Source organism: Lissotriton helveticus, chromosome 1_1 (genome assembly GCF_964261635.1).
Source record: "Lissotriton helveticus chromosome 1_1, aLisHel1.1, whole genome shotgun sequence".
NCBI lineage: Eukaryota > Metazoa > Chordata > Amphibia > Caudata > Salamandridae > Lissotriton > Lissotriton helveticus.
In genome coordinates, this window is record NC_136057.1 from 411,577,965 (window position 1) to 411,605,800 (window position 27,836).

Genomic DNA, 27,836 nt, shown 5'->3' on the forward strand with positions numbered 1-27,836 from the left:
AACTTGACTTAAGCATGTTTTGTATAGGAGGTGAATTTTCTGGTTAATTCCACAATCCCCTATTAACAAGCTTTTCATTAGAGCTGTGAAATCATTGCTGGATTTCACACGCGAATGATGATTATCGCAGTCTATCGCTTTATTGTACATCGCCTGTTAGCAAAGTGTTGCTAATAGGCCGCTAACATGGCAATGTAATTCAGCAATAGAGGGCGATAATGAAAAAGGCGATAAGCACGATTTGCGATATTTATCACGTGTTCTTGGTAATATGCCCCGTCGTTTATCCACATTGTAGCACAATTGCTCCATAGGCTAACATGGGAATACTTTACTGAAGTGTAACTGTTGCTAGTGAGCTACAACATACTTCAAAGTATCAAAATGATAGTTACTATAAATCCAACAACTTGCGAAGGTTAGATTTATTATAACTATCACAGAAAAGAGATGATAGAACTTGCTTTCCTGCTGTGCTAAAATGGAGCCTTCCAGCACACTCTCCTGATTGGCCAGCCTTCGGTAGGCTGAGCCAAACTGCTCTGATGCTGTGTGAAGTGGCCTGGATAGAGAAAAAGGGCATCTGGTAGGAGGAGATCTGCAAGCTGTAGAGCAAAAGGCAGGATGGGGTGGAGTAGCCAAACTGGTCTTCAAAGAAAAAAAATGACAATTAGGACAGGACAAAAACTCTCACCCACATCCTGCACCCCCAGCCAGACAGGAGCCCCAGTGATTGAATAAGAAGAGAGGCTGGAAGGGAGTGTTAGGGAAACCTAGCCATGCCAATAGGTTAGCTTAGCCAGATCCTAAAGTCCAGGAGAAAGTTTCTCCATTTTAGATTTTAAAGGAACAGTGCATTCTGGGACAAGAATATGCCACTTTGGAGGAAATTGTCATACTTCTGGGTGTCACCCCGTACCTCATTGATCAGGGGTGCCCTTCTTTTTGTTGACCAGAAACACTGAATAACAATGGGAGAGCTTCCCAGCAACTCAGATTCCAGCCTGAAAGTACAAGAAGGAGGACTGCCCTACTGGAATCTTGGTCTGCACCCCAAAGGATTGCACTCTGAATGACTGCACTTGCTGCACCCTTTGGAACTACAGCCCTTCGGGCATTGCCATGCTTCAAGAAGAGAAGGAGTGGACTCCTTGAAGGCAACAGGTAAAACGAGCTCCATCTGCATCATCTCAACCAAAAAGGACCCACCTGGACAGCATACAGGAGATGTGTAAGGATTTGGCAAGGTGCATTCTGAAGACGTAGTCCCAACATCCCAAAGATAATCTCAGACCTTCTCAATCTAGTTTTGTGGACACTTTGGAACCCCAAAAGGACCTTCTGGAAGAGGATCTAGAAGTTTTGGAGATTTTTTGTCAAAAAGTTTCATTAGCTGACTGACCCGTCGGTGAGAGGCAAGCCGGCGACTTCGAAATGTGACCCGGCCTGAGATCCAGGTTTGCTCCGCTGCAGCGCCAGAACTTTTCATTGTTGACAAAATAAGACTTTCAGGAGTTGGCCAAGTAAATTGCACTGAGCCAAGCCGCCGTTGCCAACCGAAACCTGGCCTGAAGAAGAGCATTGCTCGAGGTATAGAGAAAAAGCTCTAAAAAAGTGACTAAGTCAGAAGGTAAAAACTTGACCGGGCCTGTTGCAAAGTCATCCTGTGCCTTGGGCACCCCCCAACTTTTTGCTGACTGGTACTGGTGGTAACTGACTCTGACTGACTCTGAGCTCTGCCTAACCAGGCCCAGGGCCAGATCTATGCTGAAAACACTAATGGGGTCAATAGGATGACGGGCGGACTTTGTCCGCCCGCCATCCCATCGCAAAAAGGGACTACCCGCCCTAGGGGCGGGGGTCCCATGGGGAACATTAGGATGCGCCTGCCACAGTGGCGGGCGCATCCTGCATTCCTGTCACTGTGGTGGGAGGTGCAGTCAGCACTGCCCGCCACAATGCCAGGAAGGCATGCTGTGCACTTAAATGCACAACATGGCAGGCACCACGCGGTGCCTGCCATGTTGTGCATGGGACTGCAGGGGGGTACCATAGGTACCCCCCCATGTGCAGCCCCACCCCCCTGAATCCCAGGGTCCCGCTACAGACCCCCAATGGCGAAAAACGCCTGCCTTTCCGTGGTGAAAGGCACAACCCAGCAGACATGCTAATATGGACATGTTAGCACCTTTTCTGCCCGGTCGACTCTGCGACTGGGCGCAAAACCGGCGGACGGTCTTTACGTCCGCCGGGGTCCCCCCCACCATGGTAATGTGGCGGGGGTAAATGGAGAGCGGGTGGTGGTTTATGGCGGGCAGATCGCCACCGCCATACGGGTGGTGGCGATCCGCCCGCCAACCTAATGACGCTCTTAGTATATAGTATAAACACCTACATACACTAGGCTACAGTAAGGGTAGGGGTACCCCTGTGATTGGCATGACCTACCCCATAGGGCCCTAGTACAATAGGGCAGGGTGATTGAAACTACCTATCAGTCCCTAGTATACAATATGGCATGGCAGTTTAGAGACCAGCAGCCCCCTTTCTAAAGTCTGAGGTCAGTTTAAAAGTGCCTCTGTGCTACAGGACTGCTTTTCCAAGGTAAATTGTGCAGAAACTCGATGTTTGTGTTTGGGGCACTATAAAATGGTTAACCTACAATATTTGGGGATATTAGGTACCCCCAGAGTCTCCTCTAGGTGTCCCAGGGGTCAGGTATCTATAAGGTGGACCCTTATAAAATGAGTTGTATATACCAATGAAAGTGTACATTTCACTCCCCACATTGTGATAAAGTGCGGGCCAAAAATCGACTTTGGTGGCAGGAGCACTGTGGAGAGAGGATCTGCAATATTTCTGCATATTCCGAACCCCGAAAGTCTCCCCTAGGTATACCAGGGGTGTGGGCCCTGTAGATATAGGTAGAATACTTATCAAATATGTTTGTATAAGCCCTGGTGATGGAAAAATGGCCCAAGTAATTTTTCTCATTGCAAATCCCTTGCCATATAGGGTAACATGGCAGAAAGTTATTAGCTAATAGCTCTTGAAAGGAGATGGATAAATGTACCATTCAAAGACTTCCCATAATGGTATTTTTAAATCCAACAATATGATATTGTTGAATTTCTCAAAGTGTACGTGCAAGAAGTTATAAGACTTTCTTGTTTGTAAGTCCCAATTCAAGTGGTCTGTCCTGATTGGTCAGAGTTAAGGGGATTAGCCAGTCTTCTTTGGAGAGGTGATAACGAGCCCCTGGGGTAGAACAGCTCTGCTGGGACGGCAGGGTCCTGTTGTACAGGAATGCCAGAGCAGGAGTCGTTGTCGTAAACCATGGACTTCGAGAGAAGGGGAGGACCCCAGTGTTTATAACCTTACCCTGTTCACCTCCAGCCAGATGCTAGGATTAAGGAAGGAATGAGCAGATGCAAGGGGAGAGACTATGGAAATTAGCCACCCTAGGGATGTGTTTAGCCAGCTCTTCTCTCCCTGATGAAAATTATGACATATTGAATTTTGGAAGAATAGAGGTTTCTGGGTTAGCATTTTGCCAAGCTCTGCAGGAAGTGGTCAGACCTTTGGGTAGAATCCTGCAGCCCATTGGATAGGCGTTACCTCCTGCTTGACCCAGAGAAGTTGTAATAAGTATCTGAGAAGGGCAGAGCCTCTTAGATCTGCTGCTTTTGAAACAGAAGGGCCCATGCTGAAGAATTTGATGTGCATTTCCAAAGGCCTGCAGTCTGAAGATTGCACCTTTTGCTGTGGATCAAACCTGCTTCAAAAGGACTAAAGAGTGGACTCCCTGCAAGGTACAGGTTAACAGAGCTCACCTGGACCATCACCCCAAACAATCCCCAGCCTGGAGTACTACTAGTGGATTTGTAAAGGTTTTGTCCAAGTGAATTGTGGTAATTGAAATCTCACACTTCCAAGGACCTTCTTGGAGATTTCAGAACCTTGGATTGTGTATTCGATACTTTGGGACCCGCAAGAAGAACTTCAAGGAGGAGTTGTAACAGGACCCAGCCTACTGGAGGGGGCTGCACAAGACTGGTGGGAGATCCTCCAGAACAATTGCTAAAGGTGAATCTGTCCCTGTCAGAGGCAATGAAATGACCAAAAGGGGCACTGTTGGTTTCTTATCACTAGAAAGTGACTAATCTTTAAAAATGCGTATCTCTGGTCTCTACAGTGGATTTGTTTTTGTGTCATTTAATAGATAAAAATATTTCCTATTTTTAACAAATTGGTGTTAGGTTTTTATTTTGTGCTGTCTTAATTATTTACTGAATTGGTGTTTTAAATGCTTTACATACCTGTCTTTGAAAGTAAGCCTGCCTGCTCATAGCCAAGCTACTAAGGGTTGAGAATAGGAATCATTTTCTAAGACCTATTCTGAGCCCTATACTGTGTTAGTGGCCTTTTTTGCCAGTGGCAGATATATATTTGCTCATACTTTCCAAAAGGGCCCTACTGCTAAGTGTATCTGACCCACACTCCATCGCGGATGGCCTGAAACTTTGGCTTTGCCCCAGTCAAGCACGAGCAGATGTCCCAAAGTGGCTCTTTTGGCTTTTAGGCACTAGAAAGTGTTTATTCTTTAAAAATTCATATCTCGGATTAACTAAAATGGATTTTTGTTGCTTTAATGTCATTTTAATCATTAAAATATTTCCTTTTGTTATAAATTGGTTTTGCATTTTTATTTTGTGTAGTTTTTTACGTATTTAATGTATTGGTGTTTTTAAATGCTTTACACTCCTATCTATATCTCCTAAGTTAAACCTGCCTGCTCGCAGCCAGCTACCAAAAGATGAGCAAGGGAATAATTTATGGAGACCTTGACTGGACCTTTTATTGGGATTGTGGCCTTATTACTAGTGGTAGGTAACTGCTTACCAATAGTAATAAACCAACTTCCAACAAGCACATAGTCAAAATTCTCCATACCTTTCCATATTTTATTGGAGTCACTCAGGCTAGAATGGGATAAAGGTCAGACAGAAGACAGTCCTCAGCAGCAGGTCAGCCCTTCTGCTGCAATGTCCAGAGATCCAGGAGTGTTCTGAAGAGCTGATCTGGAGGTCCAATATTTACACCTGTCGTCAGCTTTTGAGTGGGTGACTCCCTGTCTTTCCCCTACATCTGGTTCTGGAAAGTTCTTTCTCTTCCCTATCACAATTTCAAAAGGCAGAGAAGGCATGGTGTCTGATTCCTTTGTTTGTGCGGTAGGAAAAGCCAGTTGAAGTGTAAGTGAGGCTGGGTACAGACCCTCCCAGTAATCCTGTCAGGATGGCCCATCCTGGCCCCACCTAAGCCCCCTTTGTGTATTTATTTATTTAATATTTATTTATAACATTTATAGAGCGCACTGCAACCCTGCGGGCATCCTGGCGCTAAGACATAAGGAGAGAACTGATAAGGGACGCAGCTGACATAAGAAAGGCGGTAGTGTGAGGAGTCAGGTAACTAGATCAGGCGTCAAATTTTGGGGAAAAGCCACGTCTTGACTTTCTTACGAAATTACATTAAATTCTGTGTACCTCTAATTTCCAGGGGAAGACGATTCCAAAGGTGGGCAGCTGCCACACCAAAAGCTCCCCCCCCCCCATAGTTGCTTTCTTTATCCTGGGAATCCTGGCAAGTCTGGCCGAGGATGAGCGCAGGTTACGTGTGGGCTCATACCATTGGAATCTATCTTGAAACAGTTTAGGTCCCTGTCCATGGAGTGCTTTGAACAATATACATACGGATTTGAACCTAATCCTTTGGGTCACTGGGAGCCAATGCAGTTCCGCCAGTGCTTGTGTCGTCGAGGAGCGACGTGCTTGAGACAGATTTGCTGCTGCCGAAAAAAAAATAAAGAGAAAACGTCCTACGGGGGTCCACACACACAAAGGCCGGATTGCAGAGAGGAACACACTAGGTTCCAGGCGGCGAGTCTCCTGGCACGCAACGGAGCTAGGAGTGAAAGTATGCTTACCTCTGCAATACCATGAGGCATGCTGATTTCAGAAGCACCAATATATCCTGACGTTTAGCAGGAACATTGAAGACGGGTAAAACCGTGAGTCAAGAAAAGGAGAGTATTAACCCCCTTTTCTGTCATTTCATTGGAGTCCTAACGGTGTGGGCGCGCCTTAGTGTGTGTGGACCCCCGTAGGACGTTTTTCTCTTTATTTGTTTTTCGGTCCTGATGAAAGCTGAGTCATAACGACATTTACCAGCAGAAACATGTTGACCATTCACATTAAGTCACTAGGATTTTAATATACATTCTAGTAACTTCACTGTTTTTATTGTGAACAACTGGCCTTTAATAAAGATTGTTGAGGCACAGCTGTGATCTTTTAACTCACACTTTTCCACCACAGATCACGTTTATTAATTTTTTTCACATACCTGCTCCGCTGCACTCGCAGGCGTCGAAGCACATAGGTGGGGTTAGTCTGCCCCATCTATGACCGAACCCCATGATGAAGCATGTCACCACTAGGGTGAGTGAGGGTTCCTTTTAGAATACATCTTTATTCTTTTCTATAACCCTTGTTTTTTGACCTCCTTATTTAACTAAATCTTCACTGTGTTATTGTTTCTCATTTTAGACATTGTCGTTTAACAATTCACAATCTATAGGCTCTCTTTTGTTGTTGATAGTATCTCTGGAATAGCATTTCCTCCTTAGGGAGAAAGGGCCAGGGGAGCTGGCCCTATACCCAGACCGAGCGCAGACGGGCACAGATGGGATTGCCTTTGGCGATCCTTCGGCGCGCCAGCGACGCTCCCGCTGCGCGCCCGGCTCATAGATGTTTTTAAATGCATTTACGCCTACCTGCCGTCAGTGTCTGACGTGCCAGGGGGGGGTGTCGCGCCGTGGGTGTCCGCCCTCCACTCAAACAGCGTTACCTGAGGTGTACTGGGGTCGGAGCACACCAGCGCGAAAGAAAAGTGCCCAGTGCCCAGTGCCTAGTGCAATATGTAATCTAGCAGCAACACAAGGTGAGTATTAAAAGCACTGAAACAAATTGATTAAAAACAGACCCCTACTGGAGCGCCAACTCACCAAAGTCTGTCAGAAAGCAATACACAAACCCCAACAGCAGAGCTATTCAATGTCATGTGACCCATTACACTAGCAGAAGGCGCAACTGGAGGGTACAAGAAAATGGCAACTTTCTAAAAGTTTCATTTTCAGAATTGGGACTTAAAATCCAACTTTACCACCCAAGAGGATTTTAAATTGAAATTCTCTTGAGTGTAAACAGCAAATCTTTATCTTCTCCCAATCTACAAATATCACTTATTAACTGTAATAAGGTAACCCAGTGTTAGTCAATGGGAGAGATAGGCCCTACAACAGTGAAAAAAGACTTTCACTGCCAAGGCATGTTTAAAATTAGGTACATGTATCCTGCTTTTTAAATACAATGCACCCTGACTTATTAATCTTAAGGGACTACCTTAATGTTCACTTATAAATATTGAAAAGGAAGGTTTTGGCTTGGCAAAAGGTTTATGACACTTCAAGCTGCACAACCGGCAGTGGCAGGCCTACGGTATGGTTTTAAAGTGCTACATTAGCGAGTGGCACAGCAAGTGCTGCAGCCCACTAGTAGCATTTAATTTACATGCCCTGGGTACATTTAGTGTCATGTACTGGGGACTTACAAGTACATTTATGTACCAATCAGGTACATGCCAGTTGTACCATGTTTTAGGGATAGAGCACAGGCACTTTACCACTTGTTAGAAGAGAAAAAGTGTAAAGAGTCCTAATGCCAACAAAAACAGGTTCAGCAACAGAAGGCAAAAATATGGGGCACGTCTTACACTGTTCATCTTTTCTAGCTCAAAGACCATTTTGCGCCCACTGCATGTTGTTAAGAAGTCAAGTCCTTTGATGTTGCCTAGTTAGTTATAGAGTTTTATGGCACCTTCTGTGGTTTTAGGAAGATTTCAGATTTACATTTGCAGCAGTGTAGCTGCAACAGAGTTAGTTTCACCTACCCCACAGTCAATGAACTAGAGTTCATCTCTAATTCAAGGACAAACCAGGATGAGACTTATTTTATAGCCTTCCTTAACTGAATTTTGTGTTATTCATTGTTTCATTTGCAGTTTTACTTTCTCTTGGCTTGCTTACTTGCGTACTGCCTATTTTATTCAGTGTGCTCCAAAACAATGCACCCATTTCTATTAGGCCATGGGAGCAGACTATTCAGGACGATGAATGCTACCCTTTTCTGAACAATAATTTTCTTTCTTACTTTCTTTCCTTCTTTTCTTTTCACACAACTTGTAAACTCTTGTTGCTTCTCCTTCTTTCTTTCCTTCTCTATCTCTTCCTTATTCTACTTCATTCTTTCTCTTCTTTGTGCTTCCTTCTCTTTTTTCTTTCTTCCTCTGTATTTCCATCCTTCTCTCTTGCTAGGATTCTAACTTCTATGTTTTCTTTCTTATCTCATTTCTTCCCCTACTTCTCTCACTTTCCTTCTTTTTTCTCATCTGTCATTCTTTCTTCTTTTGTTCTTTCCTTGTCTCTTTTTCTCTTATTTCCTTCTCTTTGCAAATTCCTTCTCTATTCGTCTCCTTTTCTCCTGTTTCTGTCCTTTCCTCCTTCTTTCTCATTTCAATTCCCTCTCTCGCCTCGTTCTTGCTGCACCTCCTTTCTCTTTCTCCGAATACTTCTTTTTCTGTCTGCTTTTCCCTAAACTGTTCTTCTTCATCTTCTTTCTATCAGTTTTGACTTTTCTGAGGCTCTTTTTTCTCCGTCTTCCTTTCCATCCCTCATGTTTTTTTTCTATATTTTAGCTTTATTTCTCTCCTCTCTTCTATTTCCTTGTTAGGTTTTTCATCCCCTCTTTCTTTTCCCTTTTCACCTTCCATTCTCTCCTCTTTTCTTACCTTTGCTGTCTTTTTCCTTCTGCCTTATTCTTCCTTTTTTCATTTTCTTTCTCATTATTCATTTCTTTCACTATGTGTTTATAATTTTCTTCCCCTGTACCTCCTTTCTCTCTCTTCTTTCCTTCGTCTTTATCTTTCTCTCATTTTTTTAGCTTCTTTCTTTTCTCAACTGTGCCATTTATTCTCTCCCTTCTCCCACTGCTACTTTCTCTCTCTTTCTCGCTCACTACATTCTCTTTCTCTTTGTCCTCCTCCTCTATTTTCACAAGAGCAAAGGGAATTGGCTATTTCTACTTCAGGGGTAAACTTTTTGTGATGCTGCTCCTGTGGCTTTAATTCTACTTGCTCACAGGGGCAGTATTAGGGTTCTTCAGTGGCGCTGTTTAAGTTTCTTGACTCTTGCATACCCCGATCAATCACTCTATTAGGAAGCAACTCAGAATAGTGATCAGTGATCAGAAGTTGCTCTCATTGTGGGAAAGGTTGGTGAGTGTGGTTGGCTGGGATTTTTTGGGGTGATTTTTTTTTTATTTCACAGAATTTTATATAGCGCAAACTTGACCCAAATCGGATATCAAAGTGCTTTACATAGCACCAGATGCATTACATGAGGACACATTCATTATTTTTTTTGTTAGGCACAGGGAGATTAAGAGATTTGCCCAGAATCACAGGATGTTCAGCGTCATTGCCGAGACTCAAACCCAGTTCCCCAGATTCAAGGTCGACCGCCCTAGCGGTTAGGTCAACTCCTCTCCCAATGCAGAGATGGATGATTACAAGGAACAGCAGACCTTCAACCCTGGACTTCCATTTCCAAATGAGGAAGATTTGTTTCAAGCAGCCCACACCCATTAAAAGAGATGTGTTGCTTTAAAAATGCTTTCTTTTTGGGAAGACTTCAGGGGGAGCGGTCAGCGGTGTCATACAACCACAGACCGATATATTATTGTCCTGCATCTCTGAGGTTTAGCAACTTTAGTGCGTTAGTAACACACTTTCTACCTACATCACCAGATATAAAACTTTATCTAAGACTTTCTAGAGAAATCTGACCATAAATAAAATATATATGGCAGTCACGTGGGTGAATCCTTGAGCCTTTTGTAAGCATTTCTCCCTAGATCTATCTTCCAAGCCTAAATATTTTTTGTCCAAATGTCATTTGCAAAGGTATGCTTCATTCCTGCTCCTGCATATGGTGTCTTTTTTCCTCCCTGTTTATGTTCATTCTATGACATTTCCCTGGACAGGCTACAAAAAAGGAAGGGCATAAAAATAAGTAAGGAAAAACTTCATACATTATGATTCTGGTTGTTTTAGTTCTTGCGCTCCCTTCTTCACAACACCCGCTCAGATATTCCCACAAGCATATATTCTTCTAATTCAAGACAAAAAAATATGGTGCTCAGGATGCTAGGGCATGAATGGCAATGTATTACCACTTTTGTGTATGCAAGGCGCCTTGGTTTAGCTACGAAAACCAATCCAAAAATATATTTGTCTCTGCATCCTACTGGATTTATGAAATATTTCGTTTTAGAAATACTTATTTCTATCTGCACTCGGCCCTTTTTATACACATGGGAAATAACCCCAGAATGGTTTGCTGAGGCTTTCATTTAATGTTCACGTTTTAAAAGAAAACAAATATGAAAATATACATCAGTAAAGGAGCATGCGGTTCTCATCATCAGACAGCAGGTTGATTTCGAGTTCACAATACACCTCATGGTGAATTCGGATTATGTTGATATTTAAAATGATAAAAGTAAAAACATCTTTTTTTTAAAAGCAAAGCATGCAAAAAATGGTATTACCTCTTTAATTATCATGAAATTAATTGTTCCCTTGCAGATGAAATCTATTTTTTTTAGGGGAAGTGCATTTTAGAGGTGGCTAATCTTAATTATGTTATTAAAAAGATTTAACTAAATTCGTACATTTCATCTGGTTTATTGCAGAATACCATGTCATATCTTCCTTCAAGAGGAATCCACTTGAGCAGGCCTTCAGGAGACCCAAAGCTAACATTACTTCAAACTACTTGTTGAACCAGTATTGGATTGCGGTTAGTCACAAAGCCCCAGCGCTCCTGTATGATTGTTACTTGCGGTTGACCGGAAGAAAACCCAGGTGAGTAGCAGCCTAACATGTATCTTGGCTAATACCACCCAGGGCTGACTTGAAGCGACCGAACTTCAATGTTTTGGGTGCATCTATTAAAGTTCATCCTTGTTAAAGTTCTGTTGCAGGAACAATTCATTGTGTTTTGATCTCCAACTTTAGTTATTTCAAAAGTTTAGTCCTTAATGAAATTATGATTGCACCTTTTGCATACCTGGTTATTAGATCTCCATAATACTATACTTATCTATTAAAAATAGTATTTGTTAGACAACAACGTTGTAAAAACAATACATTTATTTCGCAATCTCTCCCGAAATGGAAAGTAACAGGATCCTCTTGTTTCTGGATCTTAGCTCAGTTTCACAAGATACAAAAAAACTCTAGACAAGGAGATAAAAACTGCTGGGTTTGAAGGTCGCATCTTCTGAATGAGGCCTGGTGCAGATAAAGGTGTCGAGCAATGGCTAGCCCTACATTTTCCCCCAAAGAGAGGATATCCAGGCTCTTTAGAAGACATTAGGACATCTGCTGATTTGTCAGTTTCATAATGATAAACTAATACAGAGGTTATGTTATGGAGGTGTATTGCCCCGGAGGCCCACGGGGTTATGTTGAGAGGTAGCAGGAAGCACTAAAACAATATTTAGAGGACGTTAATATTTGTTCTTCATCCCGCCTCATAGACCACCTGCATTCTCCATCCCTCACTTTCTTTAGTCCTGTATTTCCTCCTTTCCTGGTGGCCATTATGCATTTTTAATTTACTATTCCATCTTGGAGGTCGGACATTTTAGAACAGTAAATTAAACATTTTAAATAAAGTCTGTTGGAGTGCAAATGCAAATAAGCATTGACAAAGACAATAAGTCAGCATGTGCCTTTAAAGGCAAAACTTTTCAGCTCATGTTATGTTATGTTATAAAACTTCTGTAGCGCATTAATATCCGAAGGTGTCTTGACTCTAAGTTGGGTATTGCAGTGTAACTGGAACAAGGGGAGGCTAGGCATTGAAAAGCTACGATTTTTAAAAGTTTCCTAAAACTCAATAAAGTGGGAGCTTCTTTGATATTTATAGGCAGCCTGTTCCAGAGTCCAGGGCTTCAGAAGAACAGTAGCTGCCCCCCATTTGATTTTCTTAAATCTGGGGTGAGAAAACATCAATGTATTTTTTTAATCGTAGGTCTCGATTCTATGTATACCAGGAGATAGATTGTTTAAGGTAACTAGAATCTGAGTCATGTAAGGCCTTATAGGTGATGCACTATGACTTGAATTTGATACAATTATCCACTGAAAGCCAGGGAAACGTCTTAATGGAAGCTGACACAGGATGAAACTTGGGCAGATCAAGGATAAATCTTGCTGACACATTTTGAAGACTCTGGAATTACCTTACATACTGTTTTTGGAGCTTAACGTACAGTCCGTTACAGTAGTCCAGTTGTTTCGAAAGGATTAGTAAAAAAAATATTGTTTTTCTAGAGGTGAGGGGAATGAAAGGGAGGATCTTCTTGATAATTGTCAAAGTATTGAAACTGGAGGGGATGACCAAGCAGATATGCTTATTAAAGTTCAGTTTGTCATCCGTGATTATGCCCAGATTTTTCGCTTTTAGGACCTGAACGGGGAGAGTTCCTAGCTCCATAGGCCAGCACACTGGGTTCCAGAAATGAGGTTTATTGCCAAAAAGAATGACCTTTTTTTTTTGTTTTTGTCCGAATTCAGTTTAAGGCAGTGCTTACCCATCCAATTACTGACTACTCTCATGCCGTTGTGAAACTCGGAAATGTTGACTTCTGCATTGTTGGAGGCCAACATGACAATCTGCATGTCGTCCGCATGTAAAGTGGGAGAGAGCCCACAGGATCTAATCAGGGAGGAGAGTTTGAAAACATAAATATTAAAAAGTAGGGGACTTGAGGGAACCCACATGGAAGGGAGAAGTACTTGGATGTAAAATTCTCCAACATAACGAATGCTCCCTGTCAGTTAAAAATGACTGGAGTAAGTCAAGAGTGTTGTCAGTGATGCCCAATTTATTAAGGCGATCAATAAGAGTAGCATGGTCGACTGTGTTGAAAGCCGCCAACAGATCGGGGAGGATAAGTGCTGCAGAGCCTCCTTTGTCCAGAATGGTTTGTAGTTCATCTGTAGTTTTTATTAGAGCCGTCTCTGTGCTGTGTTCGGCCCTAAAGCCAAATTGGGCGGAATCCAGTAACTGATGTCCTGAATGAAGTGTGTCAGATGTGAGATAATACGTTTTTCAACTATCTTTGCTGGAAATGGCAACCTTGAGATAGGGTGATAGTTCACTGGATTATCTGGGTCTCGATTGGGTTTCTTAAGAAGTGGCAGAATGGAGGCCTTGTTCCACAATTTGGGGAAGATCCCAGAACTGAATATCCCATTAAAGATGTCAGTAAGATATAAGATGATAGGAACTGGAATCTTTTTAAGTATCGAAGGCGGACAGGGCTCATACAGTGACCCTGATTTGGTGGACTTGATTAGGTTAAAGAGTTCTGTATCAGTTACAAATGAAAATTGACTGAGTATAGGTTAAGGATTTTTGTTTAGAGAATTTGGGTCAAAAGTGGAAGCTTGTCCTGTAATAGAGATACTGTTAGGGTCCTTGATTCTAGAATGAGTAAACTGATTGTAAATTTGTTCAACTTTGGACAGAAATAAGAGGCTATTTTCTCACAAAAGGATGAACTGTAGTTATTGCCTCTATTCTCAGGGGATGTGGTGAGTGTGTTTATAACTTGAAAGAGTTCTCTAGCAGAATGCTTGGACGTTTCAATTTGATGTAAAACATAAGCAGATTTTTCCTTAGTAATGGATGCATTATAACTAGCCAGGGACTGTTTGTAGCTTACTCTATCAAAGGAATTATAATTTGTTCTCCATTTCCTTTCAAGTCTTCTACAGTTTGGTTTTCCCAGACGGAGAGTTTAGGTGAACCAGGGTGATGATTTTTTTAATTTGTGAGGGCTCCTACAGTTTTTGGGCACAGCTTTAGAGATCGCAGAGTTTAGCCATTGTGTGCAATTTGCTGAGGCCTGAGTTGGATCAAGCCATTTGGCGTGATTCGCCTGAGGAAGTTGTTGTTGGAGAATATCGAATTTGGTTTTAGACCAGAGATAGTGTAATTTAGGGTTGGAATCTCTTTTCCAATTTTGAGCCGGTGGGAACAGTCAAATTAAAAGTGATGGCTTTATGGTCAGACCATGTAAGTTGGAGAAAATCCTTCACTGAGATGGAATGATTGTTGGAAAATATGGCTTCTAATATGTGACCAGCACTGTGTGTGGGCTGCTGTAGAAATTGGGGAAGGTTAAAGGGATTCATTATGTTCAAGATAGCCTCAGTATCTTTATCCTCCGTACTGTCTAAATGGAAGATAAAATCCCCGAGTAATGTGAAATTGCTGTTGCAGGCCCCTCCCTCAACAAGAGTAGAAATAGGGTGTAGGAAATCACGTTTTGGGCCTGGGGGACGATAGAAAAGCAAGCCTTTGAAAGCATAGTTGTTTGTTAATTCCAAACTATAGGGGCGAGATTCGCAATCCAAGTTAGGCGTGGGGTCAATTTTACATTTAAAATGACTTTTGTAAATGATTCCTAAACCTCCACCTTTTTTAGCAATCTGTCTGCTCCTATCATTGAGTAACCTCGGGGGTGTTGCTGTTAATAGATCTAGGCTGGAATGGTTAGTTGCCCAGGTTTCTGTAACAAATAGGACATCTAATTGTTGATTCGTAATTAATTCTGCAGCCTCGTAGGCATGTTTAACAAGAGATCATGCATTAATCAAGGCCAAGAGGAATTCAGAGGAAGTCAGAGATTGAGTATTTCCAGGGAGAGTATATTTCACATTGATCAACGGCTCATGGCTGGGTACCAGAAATCCACAATTACTACATTGGAAACTAGGGGGATCCTGACTGGGATTAAACCGAAGCAGCAGTGATCCAGTCAATTGAGCGAGTAAAGAACTTTACCTGGCCAGGTGATTCTGATCTATTTTCCTGGGGCAAAACGGGCAGCATCTCTGGCCCTAGGCACGATCTTGGCACAGACGGGTGCAGACGGGCTCATGAGGTTATTAGAATTGTTTTGCTTAACAGAATGACTAAAAAATATAAGTACATTTAAGGAAGCCCTACTACAGTACCTTATAAAGCATATTTCATTATCATGAATACATAGTCGAATACTGAGGGGTCTATTATAATAGCGGGAGGATCGCCACTGCCCATATGACGGTGGCGATCTGCCCGCCATTATCTCCCCCGCCTCTCATTTCTCCCCACCATATTACGATGGTGGGGGACCCTGGCGGACGGAAAGACCGTCTGCTGTTTTTCTACCCGTCGACGAGTCGACCGGGCGGTAAAGGGTTAAATATGGTGGCGGTGTCTGCAACACACCGCCATCCATATTACAATTCAGGCGGTGACGTGCCTTTCCATGGCAGTGTTGCCGCCATGGAAAGGCAAGCAGTCTCTGATTGTGGAGGCACATTGCGGGCCCCCAGGGTGTTGTGGGGGTGGGAGGTGCACATGGGGGGTACCATACATTTGCATGCACAACATGGCAAGCACCACGCAGTGTCTGCCACGTTGTTCCTGCAAATGCACAAGTTGCATCCACAGCATTGTGGTGGGCGGGGCTGTGATCACCGCCCGCCATTGTGGATGGGGAGGCCACCGCCACCGTGGCATCCTAATTGCCAGTGCAGGACCGCTACACCACTAGCAGCCAGTCCCAGCACCGCTAGGGTGGTGGGCGGATGAAAGTCCGACCGCCATCCTAATAGTCCCCTAAATGTGTAGCACTATGTACTTATCTGATATGCTCTAATCTGTGGCTTTGGAGAATCATGTTTGTGCATCTCTTAATACTTTGCCTTTCTGGCCATTGTTTTAGGATGATGAAGATCTTTAATCGTCTCCACAAGGCTATGATGCTCCTTGAGTACTTCAGCAGCCAGTCATGGGAGTGGAGCTCAGACAACGTGAACATGCTAATGGGCGCGCTCAGCCCGGAGGACAAGAAGGTCAGCGCTCTATGAAATCTCATATGTTCACTTCCATTTTGAATCAAAGTATGAATTTCACAATTTATTTCCAGCATCTTTTCCCAGTGGGTAACCCTCTTTAAAGTGGTGAAAAAAGTCAAAACATAACTTATGAGTGTCTTTAAAGATGGCCTCATTCTGAATAGACTTTAAATTCAGTTGAGTCCCGGTGACAGGTATTATACCGGCACCACTGAAATCATGACTCCCATCATAATATTACAGGTCTGGTGTCTTTCTTTGGAGAACTCCTGCAAAACTGCAGAAATAAGGAATTAATAGGAATATTTTTTTGACATCTTTTGAAGTTCTTTCTACTTGGGGGTCAGGGAGATCTAATAAGTTCATGTAACCTGGCAGAAGGATACATCTCCTGTAATCTTTCTTCTAATAGTTTGAGTTTTCAAAACCTGATGAGCTATTCAGGGGGAACAAAGAATAAGCCACAGTTTTTATGTATGAAGCTGGGTTTCATATGTATACAATTAACTAATCAATGTATTCAAGATCATTGTTAGGCTCCTGAAAATAACATTATTTGCTGACAATGTTGGATAGTCCATTAGGTGGAAAGACACCTACATTTTTAAATGTTTTTAATCAGTACACTAACTAGCCTCCTTTATTTGGATTCTCTATAATAGTTAAAATCATTGATTTTTTCACGATTGATAGTTGAAACTCTTGTGTTATGAATGCCCTTGTCTTTCTTTATCATTGCCTTATATTGAATCATATTCAAGTAGAGTATTTACCATTTGTGCCATTCCCAGTCTCTCTCTTTTATGCCCTTCATGATTTCATACATTACATAGTAGCGGCTCCTGTATCTTGTTCACAGAACAAGACCTCTTTTGTAGAAAACAAACGTCAAAACCTTTTTGCACTGCCCAGGCTTGTCCTCATTTCCTGTTTTTTACCATCAGTGGTTCCATGCATTATTTCCACTATCTTCATGTACAGTGTTTACGGTCTGGGGTCAGCGCTACACTTTCGTTATAATCGCAGATGAGTAGCTAAATACTCACTTCAAATTTAAATCTATTAAAATTAGTTATAGGTAAAATGAAATTAAATGTAGACAATCATAGATTCATGTCCTACCGCCCAAACATCTTACAGCATGACACCCCTTGGCCTGATTATAAAAACACAACTCACTGATTGGTATTTCTGGTGCCCGGACCACACTTTGACCAATTGTTATGCACCACGTCACTTTCCCAGCTGCACAGGCTGTCCCTCAAGCAAGAGATCCTGCAAGGCATAATACGGGGTGTCCCAAATACACACAGGCCAAAGAAAGGGGCATGCTGCTTTTGACCAGTCAATACTAGTGAGAAGACATAGCAGTATGCGTACATAGGGTACAGCTCACGGAAGGGTGAACAAACACTGCTGTCTTCTGCAATTTCTTTTTCGGAGTTTCTGAGCCGATTATCAGGCACTGCATCAATCTACACTGCAGCTCCTCTGTGTGGCGACTGGGTCATGATAGGCATGGTAGCGGAAGTAACAATACACAAGAAGAGCCACACTGTTTTTGGAAAGTCAATACTGGGGAGAAAAAGTCATTAGTAGCGGTCGGTGGTGGAGTGCATGCCGGGCGGTGACGTGGGGAGGGGCAGGATGGGGGGTAGTAAACTATGGAATACGGCCAAATGCAGGTAAGTAAATATATAAATTAATAAAGCCTATTTCGTTGCGCGCACAGCATCGAATTTAGCTATGCAGTGCGCACAATGAAATTGGTTTTATTTATTTATTTATATGTTCACTTACCTTTATTTGGCCATATTCCGTAGTTTACTACCCCCCACCCTGCCCCTTCCCCGCCCACACGTCACCACCCGGCAACACTCCCACCACCGACCGCTACTGAGAGTCTTAAGCAATGGGAGCTGAGCAGATAACGCACTCCGTGTGCTGATGGGTAGACAAAACCGTTTGAATCCATGATTGGTTCCACACTCAGATGCATTCAGAAGGCTATCTGTTGCCAATCAGCGGCTCCACAGTAAGGCGCACCACAATGTACGGGCACATTCAGCCTGAAATATAGCTTCCACACCAGGAGTTGCATCTATCTACCTACCCTGAGGTACACTTAGGGGCCACCAAGACCTTTCCGAAGAGGCCAAGAGACCAGGTGCACGCTACCCACAGGAGTGTCTAGGCCACATTGAGACTATGATTAAGCCCTTTGAGTCCATCAGTCCATGCCTGCTAAACTTCCACCTCACACTACCCCAAAACTCCTGCCAGCAACACTAGCAACCACTGGATAACCTGCGCTCACAAGAATATATTGGATGGACTTGCAGCTCAGAACCAGTTCACACACAAAATTAGAAAATTAGAAGCTACTGCTGGCACCAGGCTGTTCACCTTTGACATTCACCCATACTGTCCATCCCCTTCTTTTCTCATCCGACGCAATCTTGCGCTACACCAAAGACTGCACTGTACAAGCAGTTCTCTTTACGGGATATATCTCCCTAGTCTTCTGTTGTACGTGTAGCAAGAGCCACACTCAAGTACAAATTCAATGCTCTCTGTACTCATTCAAAACCACACAACAGCAGGTGTCCATTCAATGAATATCTTGAGGATGGAGGGAATTGCACATTGTTGGTTTTTTTTTGTTAAGTAATTTTTATTGAAGATCAAGAACACAGGAATAACCAGTACATTTGTCAACTCTGATATAAAAAAAGAGAAAAGAAGTATACAAGTATAGAGAAAAGATTACTTGTAAAAGGAGATAGCATATAACATAAGGGTATACAATAATATACAATTCATATTAAAATCCCTTTAACCATATCTATGAAACAGGAGTGCATAATAAGTATATATATATATATATATATATATATATATATATATATATATATATATATATATATATATATATATATATATATATATATATATATAACCTACTGGCGGTCGCCAGTAGGTATATATAGTTAGGATTTTTTCTCTATGGGATTTTTGAAAATTCTATGTCGAATAACTTTGGCGTTTGAGGACGGAATTGGCTGACAGTTTCAGGAAAATGGCACATTTTGTTTCTGAGCAGCCCATGAAAATTAGGGGGGGTTTCGTCAAGGGGGGGCAGAGAAAAAAGGGGGGTCCCAAAACGTGTTTTTCCCATGCAATTTTCCATAGGGCGGTTGGCCTCACTTTTAGCTCGAACGGCTGAATGGATTTTCACGAAACTTGGCAAAATTGTAGGGACTGGTAGCCCGATGTGCCTTTGCTAGGTCTCAATATATGTGCTCCAGTGGATTTTGAGAAATTAACGTTCAAAAAAATATATATATCTGTAAGCGCGCTCCGGGCAGCGCCCCGGTTCGCTTACCTGACGCGTAACGGAACTTCGCGAAGCTGATTGGCTCTCCGGTGTCTGTCAACATTCTAAACAGTCCGGAGCGGCCGCCATCTTGTCTCTCGGTAGGATCGAGAGACAAGAGGAGGCCAAAACAAAGGGGGAAATGACCATAAGGGGGCATAGTAGATCCTTCCTGACCCCCTAGGTTTGATGTGGAGGCTTTAAAAGGGCCCCGCGGGGCAAAAAAAAAATAAAAAAATTGTTTTTTTTGCGTGGGGAGCGCCCGGTACGCGCACCGGGAAGCGGTCTGGGGAGCGTACTATAAGGAAAAAAGAATGATAGACTATGATATTTTGAAATATTGTATGTTTATTGATTGTTCTTTTTGTTGTTTTTTTTTGTTTTTTTTATTTAAGTAGCAGTATTTATGATTATTAAATATAAATTTATTTTTGTGATTGTGCACAGTATACTATAAGTCTGACTTTACATTATAATCAATTTGGTACTAGTTTATGAATTACATATAAAAATGATTAAAGACTCAAACAATTTTTTATTATTAAATATAATTTTATTTTTCTGATTCTTTTTCAAAATGTAATAGAACGTCTAACATTTGACTGTCCGATATGTCTTCTTTTTGACTGAACATAACTTCCCACATTTGACCGTCCTCATATTGAAGTAAGAAATCCACAGATTCTACACATTGTAGAAGTTCATGGTCCCGTGATTCATCCATGAATTCCAAGTCAATGGGTTCAATGATTTCCTCATCGTTCATCTCTAGGACAATTTCAAAGGAAACGTTCTGTTCTCCTTCCATTTTTGTGCTGAAATTTGCATAAAAAATAAATATATCAGTAGAGATAGGGCACTGTTGGGTTTAAGTTCAGACAGGTACTTTTCAGGCGTGAACTAGTACTATTAAAAAGTGCCTGTGAAAAAGCCTAAGTAAATTCATAATTATACCACAGAAACCTAAATCAATCCATAATTATAATAAACAAGCCTTTCTCAATGTCTAACTCTTACAGAGGGATAGTATATAACTATCTGAAAATGTTTTCAAATTTATAAAATAACATCTTACCTTTTAAAAACAAGTTTAAGTTGTCAGTGAAAATGATTTTGCAATGTAGTTTAGGAAGTAGTAGTCAAAATGGCTGTGTTTGTCTCTCTTTCTTTATATATATTCAGGTACATAACCATTCAAATGTCAGGTAAAAAAAGTAGAAAATGAAAGTAACATTTTAATTGGTTGTCAATTACAACACTTCAGATGTGTTTTGTGAAGTAATTTACCTCAGGGTATTTAGAGAGGTCTACAGGCTAAATGGCTAAATGGAATTCCAATCAAATTTGTGAAAATGGTAGGGATTGGTATGTAGTATGAGCTAATCTATATTTGGTGAAAGTGTCTCCAGTGGTTTTTCTGTATATTACTTTCCCACCTTTTTTGAGCAAGCGCTTCCCGGTGCGCGCCCCTGTACGCGATCCGGCAGCGTTACGGGAGTCCTCCATTTTGTGTTTCGGTAGAATTGAGATACAAGATGGAGGGCAAATAATGTTCAGAATGGGTAGAAGGGGGCACGGTAGACGTATCCTGACCCCCTATGTTTTCTGAGGGTGGCTGAGGAGGCCCATATGTGCGGAAAAAAAACATTTTCTTTCAAATTTTTGCGCGGTTAGCGTCCGGTGCGCGTACCGGGTAGCGCTCCGGGGAGCGTACTTTGGTGAAAATTAGTGAAAAAAGTTAGAGTAAAATAATAATTGTGAGTGATCAGATGTAGGGTAGCTCTGAAAAGAGCTTTTGGGTCCTGTGCCTGATGTAGGTACCTACAAGTAGGTACCAATGCACAATCTTAAATTGAGGATGAAAATTCTGTTCCCCTCATCTGAGAAGTGAACTCCATCTGCTCTGTAGATATCTTGCATGTAGTAACGCAAGTTATTGTTGTAGATGGAGCCCATTCCATGGTCTCTCATGTAAGCTGAAACAGACTTATTTACATGCTTCCTCGATTTCTCAATTTGTGGACAAAATTGGTTGGACCACCTCCATTTCTGTCTTTGGCATATATTTGAATATACCAAGGCAGTTTGAGGAAATAGTGCCATCAATTGCTCAAAGGTGTCCTTTAAAAGCATTTCCAGACCTACCCCAGTCAAAGTGCCCAAGTCATTTCCTCCACAGTGCACAATTAACAGGTCAGGTTTTGGCAAATGCAAAAAGGTTTTCACCAATGGTATCAATTGGTGACATCTTAATCCTCTGTGGCCAATCCAGTTGATTTCCACATTTTGTAAATTGAGGTTGTGTAAATTTCTGTTATCAGTATACCTTTGAGCCCAGTGGATATAACTATGTCCAACAATCCAGACAGAAAACATGGCGAGAGGAGGTCCTGCTGCAGTCAGATGAAGTGTGGTAATGAAATGGCAGTTGAAACAGTAGGAGTATGTAATGAAAAAAACTGTGGAGTTTCTGTAGTAATTAATCAGTAGCAGTGATTGGTAGATTTTGATTGCTGAAAACAGAAAGTTAGGGTGCATGGATGAGCTCTTTGAAAGATGTAATTTGAATGGTCAAGAAAAAATCATTTTATGAAAGATTGCACTGGATATGCAGGTGTACTGAGAGTTCAGAGTTCAATTGAAACATTGTTGTGTGAACTTGCAAACATGAGAGGTCTTTCAGGAGGTGGTTGCTATGGAAAAAAGGCAGAAAGGGCAGAGGGGGGGAAGGGTGTTGATTTGAAAAAAGTGAGGGAAGAGTTTTGATTGGGTGACATGAGAGATATGTGTGATGAATTACAGCATTTCTGTGCCATTGTTGCTTGCAGCCTCTGGAGTGCATACCTTTTGCTCTGCTGAAGACAAATTGGTGTGTGTCAGACTGTTGTGAAACTCAAAAAGTATTTGCTAAGGTGAGAAAAGATTCATTTAATTTAAATAGAGGATAGTATGCTTTAAGGCGAAAATTATGAAGAAAGTTGTGTATTTAAAATGTTGCTTTGTGTCAAGTGTTTTACAAATAGATTTTGTTTCTTTGAGTTACATAGCCATGTTACATAGGCATGTTAAAAGTGACGCAAAAATGGTGCAAGGGCCTTAAAAAAACGCGTTCATGTGTCTTAGGGCATTTTAAGTCACTTCCCCATGAATGTAGGTATATAATTGCTTTACATGATGTGTTTAAAAACGTTTTTTGAAATCAATTAGGTTTCTTGATATGTACTGCTAGAGTTTCATAGGTTGCTTGGGGCATATTTACAAGGCCTTTGAGTCTCTCTGATGTTATTTTTCCCATTTTAATTTAAGACATTTCCCCGTGGTGCAAGGTCCTTGTAAATGCGCCCCCATCTGTGCTTGGCAAATTTAGATTTTGATTCTTTGAGTTACATAGCCATGTTAAAAGTGACGCAAAAATGGTGCAAGGGCCTTAAAAAACGCTTTCATGTGTCTTAGGGCATTTTAAGTCACTTCCCCTTGAATGTAGGTATATAATTGATTTACATGATGTGTTTAAAAACGTTTTTTGAAATCAATTAGGTTTCTTGATATGTACTGCTAGAGTTTCATAGGTTGCTTTGGGTATATTTAAAAGGCATTTGAGTCCCTTTGATGTTATTTTTCCCATTTTAATTTAAGACATTTCCCCGTGGTGGAAGGTCCTTGTAAATACGCCCCCATGTGTGCTTGGCAAATTTAGATTTTGATTCTTTGAGTTACATAGCCATGTTAAAAGTGACGAAAAATGGTGCAAGGGCCTTTAAAAAACGCTTTCATGTGTCTTAGAGCATTTAAAGTCACTTCCCCATAAGTGTAGGTATATAATTGCTTTACATGATGTGTTTAAAAACGTTTTTTGAAATCAATTAGGTTTCTTGATATGTACTGCTAGAGTTTCATAGGTTGCTTGGGGCATATTTACAAGGCCTTTGAGTCCCTTTGATGTTATTTTTCCCATTTTAATTTAAGACATTTCCCCGTGGTGCAAGGTCCTTGTAAATACGCCCCCATGTGTGCTTGGCAAATTTAGATTTTGATTCTTTGAGTTACATAGCCATGTTCCATACCGTGCTCACCTTCTGCGTAGTCTTTGATATGCTAGACTCCATCTGCACAATGAGATATCTAAGCAAAGGAAACACAGGTGATGTGATTGTGAAATGAGCAAAAAAAATTGCAAGTTTTTCAATTACATCACCTGTGTTTTCTAACATTACGAATCACATTGTGCAGATGAGGTTTAGGCCTGTCCAGGGACACATAAGAGGTCTGGCCTTTGTTCAAGAGTGCTGTGGACATGACTCACTTCATTGGTAGGCCTGCACATGTATTATCTCCTCTGTACTCTTCAATAAGCCTAAATTTCATCTGCAACCCTGAGTAGGCCTCACCTCAAACAAATCTCTGGATAGGCCTCACCTTATCGTCATCCTGAATCAATCATTTAAAATGTTAGGGGCAGATTTATGATGGCCGTGCGCCTCTTTTGCGCCGCTGTTGCGTCACTTTTGTGATGTAGCAGTGATGCAAAAGATGCACCATGTTGCAAGACAGGCCTCACTTCATCTCCAACAAGATACCGTCAGTTTAAAATGTAAACATTTAGGACTGTGAAGGGGGCATGGAGAAGCTGAATCTTCTGTAAATGTCAAAATTGTTGTATACAGTGCTCAACTTCTGTTTACTCTTTGATATGCTAGACTCCATCTGCACTATGAGATACCTAAGCAAAGGAAACACAGGTGATGTGATTGTGAAATGAGGAAAAGAAATTCCAAATTTTTCAATTACATCACCTGTGTTTCCTAACTTTACGAATCACATTGTGCAGATGAGGTTTAGGCCTGTCCACGGACACAGAAGAGGTCTGGCCTTTGTTCAAGAGTGAAGTGGACATGACTCACTTCATTGGTAGGCCTGCACATGTATCATCTCCTCTGTACTCTTCAACAAGCCTAAATTTCATCTGCAACCCTGAGTAGGCCTCACCTCAAACAAACCTCTGGATAGGCCACACCTTATCGTCATCCTGAATCAATCATTTAAAATGTTAGGGACAGATTTATGATAGCCATGTGCCTCTTTTGCGCCGCTGTGCGTCACTTTTGTGACGCAGCGGCGGTGCAAAAGATTTGCTATGTTGCGACATATTTACAACTTGATGCATCTAGGCAGATGTGTCATCCTGTAAAGTCCTGTGCCACATGAAACCTGCGTCAGATTTCATGTGAGCGTTTTGTTGTAGGGTGGCCAGTCATTTGCATGAAAGCCCTGTAAAACTAACACAGTAAAATTAAGAAGATTTCACTGAGTCACATTTATGGCATTGCTGAATCAAATCCTTACGCCTGTTTGAAACAGCATCGCTGGACATGGTTAAATAATATCTGCAAAATGTTACTCTTGTTAAACAATTATAGTCTCTGAGATTTGTCTCTTACTCTGCAACATCTCATTGTTGTTCTCTTTCTTTAAAGATAACGACAACATCAAGCATGAGTGATAATGAGAAATCTGTTGATCTCGATATTATCATTGAAATTGTGATTGAAACATCAGTGGAAGTAGATCCCTTGGATGATTTAAATCCTGAGGATGAAGAAGAACATGATGAGGATGCCGATTTGTCAGAATTGTATGACATAGGGTGGGAAGCTGACCTGCTTGAGCCTATGGAACTATAAACATTTATTTTTAAAAGTTACTGGAAATGAAAAGTAAACATGTAAACCGTTTCATTTAAAATTAAACACAACTTCAAAAACAGCTTGTGTGTAGTGTCTTTAAGAAAATAGTAAAATTGCTTTGTTGCGGGAAACATGGCGACCGCAGGCTAGGTGCGGTTCGCTCGCTCGTCAGGACCTGTAAACCTTCAGTACCTCAGAAGACGGAAACGCCGTGTCGAGAGAAATTAATGTGGCGGATTCGTTGCGCGGGGCATAAATAAATATTACCTCGGCTTTGCAACTCTTGGACTGCGGGATTGTGTCGGATGCGGCGAACACCCTGTCGGAGTATTCCCGCCTCTCCCTTCCACTGGAGGCGGGCTGCTGTAGAGCTTAGGCGCGGTCGCACGGCTGTAGCGAGGTGGACCCACACAGCAGCGGCGACTGGCGGTCAGACCGGCTGGAAAAACGGGGAAGCAGAGAGAGCAGCGTCAGGGGCACCAGGAGTCTGCCCATTCACACTGGAGTCGGCGAAGTTTGGAGGGGTGGCGGAGGACGGAACACTGGCTGCAGGAATAGGAACAGGAATACAGTCTGCACAGATTGAGGAGACAGAGAGGTTTTGTTCACCTACTAACCAACTCCAGTCAAGTAAGCCTTATAATTTATTTTGTGAGGTGTCTGGGGAAGTGCATACCAAAAAGGTGTTGGAGAGCCAGACTAGGATTACCAGGAGTAAAACGAGAGGGAGAGGTGGAGGTAAGGAGTTTGCATTGCAGAGGGGACTACATCTCCCAGAGTGCACTGCAGTGGGTGAAAAAAAAACAGCAAAAAAGAGAGCACCAGAAGGTGGTAGAGAGGGCTACTACATTTAAACAGCCTAAACAATCTAAACAGCAGAAAAACAAGAATAAGAGCAATAATCCTAAAGCCCTGGGGGAAATAGCTCCATCCTTGCGCGCATATTTTAAGGCTCTCCCACAGGTGTTACAACTTACACACGATATGGCAGATGCTCTGGAAGACCAACAGCTTACGATACCCGGGCCAGCTGAACTCATTGATCACACCTCACAAATTAATCAAGGGGGGCTGTCTTTGCGAGTTGGCATAATTGAAGATCCTACTGCGTTGAGAGAGGGAGGTGTAAATGGTCTCCTTTCAGTGGATGTACCAAACTCCTCAGTAGAATTATCCACTGCTAACGGAGCAGAAAATCATGGAATTGTCAAGCTAACGGGCACAATGGAGCAAGATGGCTCAACTAAAACTAAAGTGGGCAAGAGCAAGAAGGTTGCTTCTCAAAATTTTGACCCCGAGATTGGAAGCGCACTTGAAGCAATAGTTTCCTCAATCACAGAAATGAGAGAGGAAATAAGACAGGATTTTACAATATCCAAGACAAATCAAGCTGAGATCAGAGACACTTGTGAAGAGCTTGGGCAGAAACTTGAAGGTCTCTGCGAGAGAACGGAGGCACTTGAAAGTTCAGTGGGCAACCTGACTATAAGCTTAGAGTCAGCAAGGTCAAAAATTAATAGCTTGCAGAAGGATGGAGACGAGATGAGAGGAAGGATCGAGACATTAGAAAACTATTCGAGACGTAACAACATCCGACTCCTTAAGATTCCGGAAGGAAAAGAAGGCGAGGACCTTAAGAAATTCACTGTGCATCTTATAAAGGATACATTGAATCTGGAAGTGTCAATTGAGGATCTGGAGAAGGACATCCAGCGAATCCACAGAGACCCCTTTCGTCTGAATCCTGCTAGGGCTAAGCCACGGAAAGTTTTGGTTAATTTTCTAACGTATACCCTCAAAGAGAAAATCCTAAATTTAGCCTTAAAAGCAGGCACTATAAAGGGTCCAGATTTTGTATATGAAATCAGATCAGACCTCTCTAAGACTACTCTGGAGAGGCAGTGGGAGTTGGGGCAGCGTATGGCTAAATTCAGATCGCTCGGGGCAACGGTCCAGATGAGATTTCCGGCTTTTCTTAAGATCATGTATAACAATAAAATGCACAATGTTCGCTCTATTCAGGATGCCGAGGAATTATATGAATCAATTAGAGTGCATGCCCAAAGCCAAGCTCAAAAATTAGAATAGGATTCAGCACAATTATATGTATATTCACACTACTAAGTTCCCAAACATTAGAACTAAAATGATAAACTAGATCAAGAATAATCACAGAATATATATAATTATATAGACACACACTCATTTATAGTTGACACGGTGATGGCATAGTTTCTTTTTTTTTTTTTTTTTTACGAATAGTGGTAGAGGGAAGAAGGTCAGGTTTTTGACGGGTGGTGAAAGGCTCAACACCGAGCCAGAATAAGTAAGGGGGGGTTTCCCAGGGGGAGGGAAGGGAGGGGGGGCAAGAAAATAAAAAAACCTCATTTGCTGAACCAATGTGAACATCTAAAAACCAACCGTTTATTACAGCTAATAACCAATAATTTAAGTGTAGCCAAATATCATTTCTATAAACTATGGCAAATTTAATTTTCATGTCATGGAATGTTAACGGTCTAAGAGTGCAAGGTAGAAGAAATAGGATTCTACAATATCTTAGAGATTCTCTAGCACAGATTATTGTATTGCAGGAGACGCACCTTCTCAAATCTGAGGCATACGCTATACTAAAGAAACACAGATGGATAGACACATTTTGCTCTACTGACCAT

At 41.9% G+C, this 27,836-nt stretch overlaps 1 protein-coding gene across 1 annotated transcript in view; it reads left to right on the forward strand.

Moving 5' to 3' along the window:
- FAR2 (fatty acyl-CoA reductase 2) overlaps positions 1 to 27,836 on the forward strand; it is a 499,288-nt gene that overhangs the window by 430,726 nt on the left and 40,726 nt on the right. Inside the window, exons 9-10 of the mRNA XM_078673760.1 lie at positions 10,872 to 11,043; positions 15,969 to 16,098. Of these exons, the coding sequence (XP_078529886.1) occupies positions 10,872 to 11,043; positions 15,969 to 16,098 (302 nt within the window). The remainder of the gene's footprint in view (positions 1 to 10,871; positions 11,044 to 15,968; positions 16,099 to 27,836) is intronic.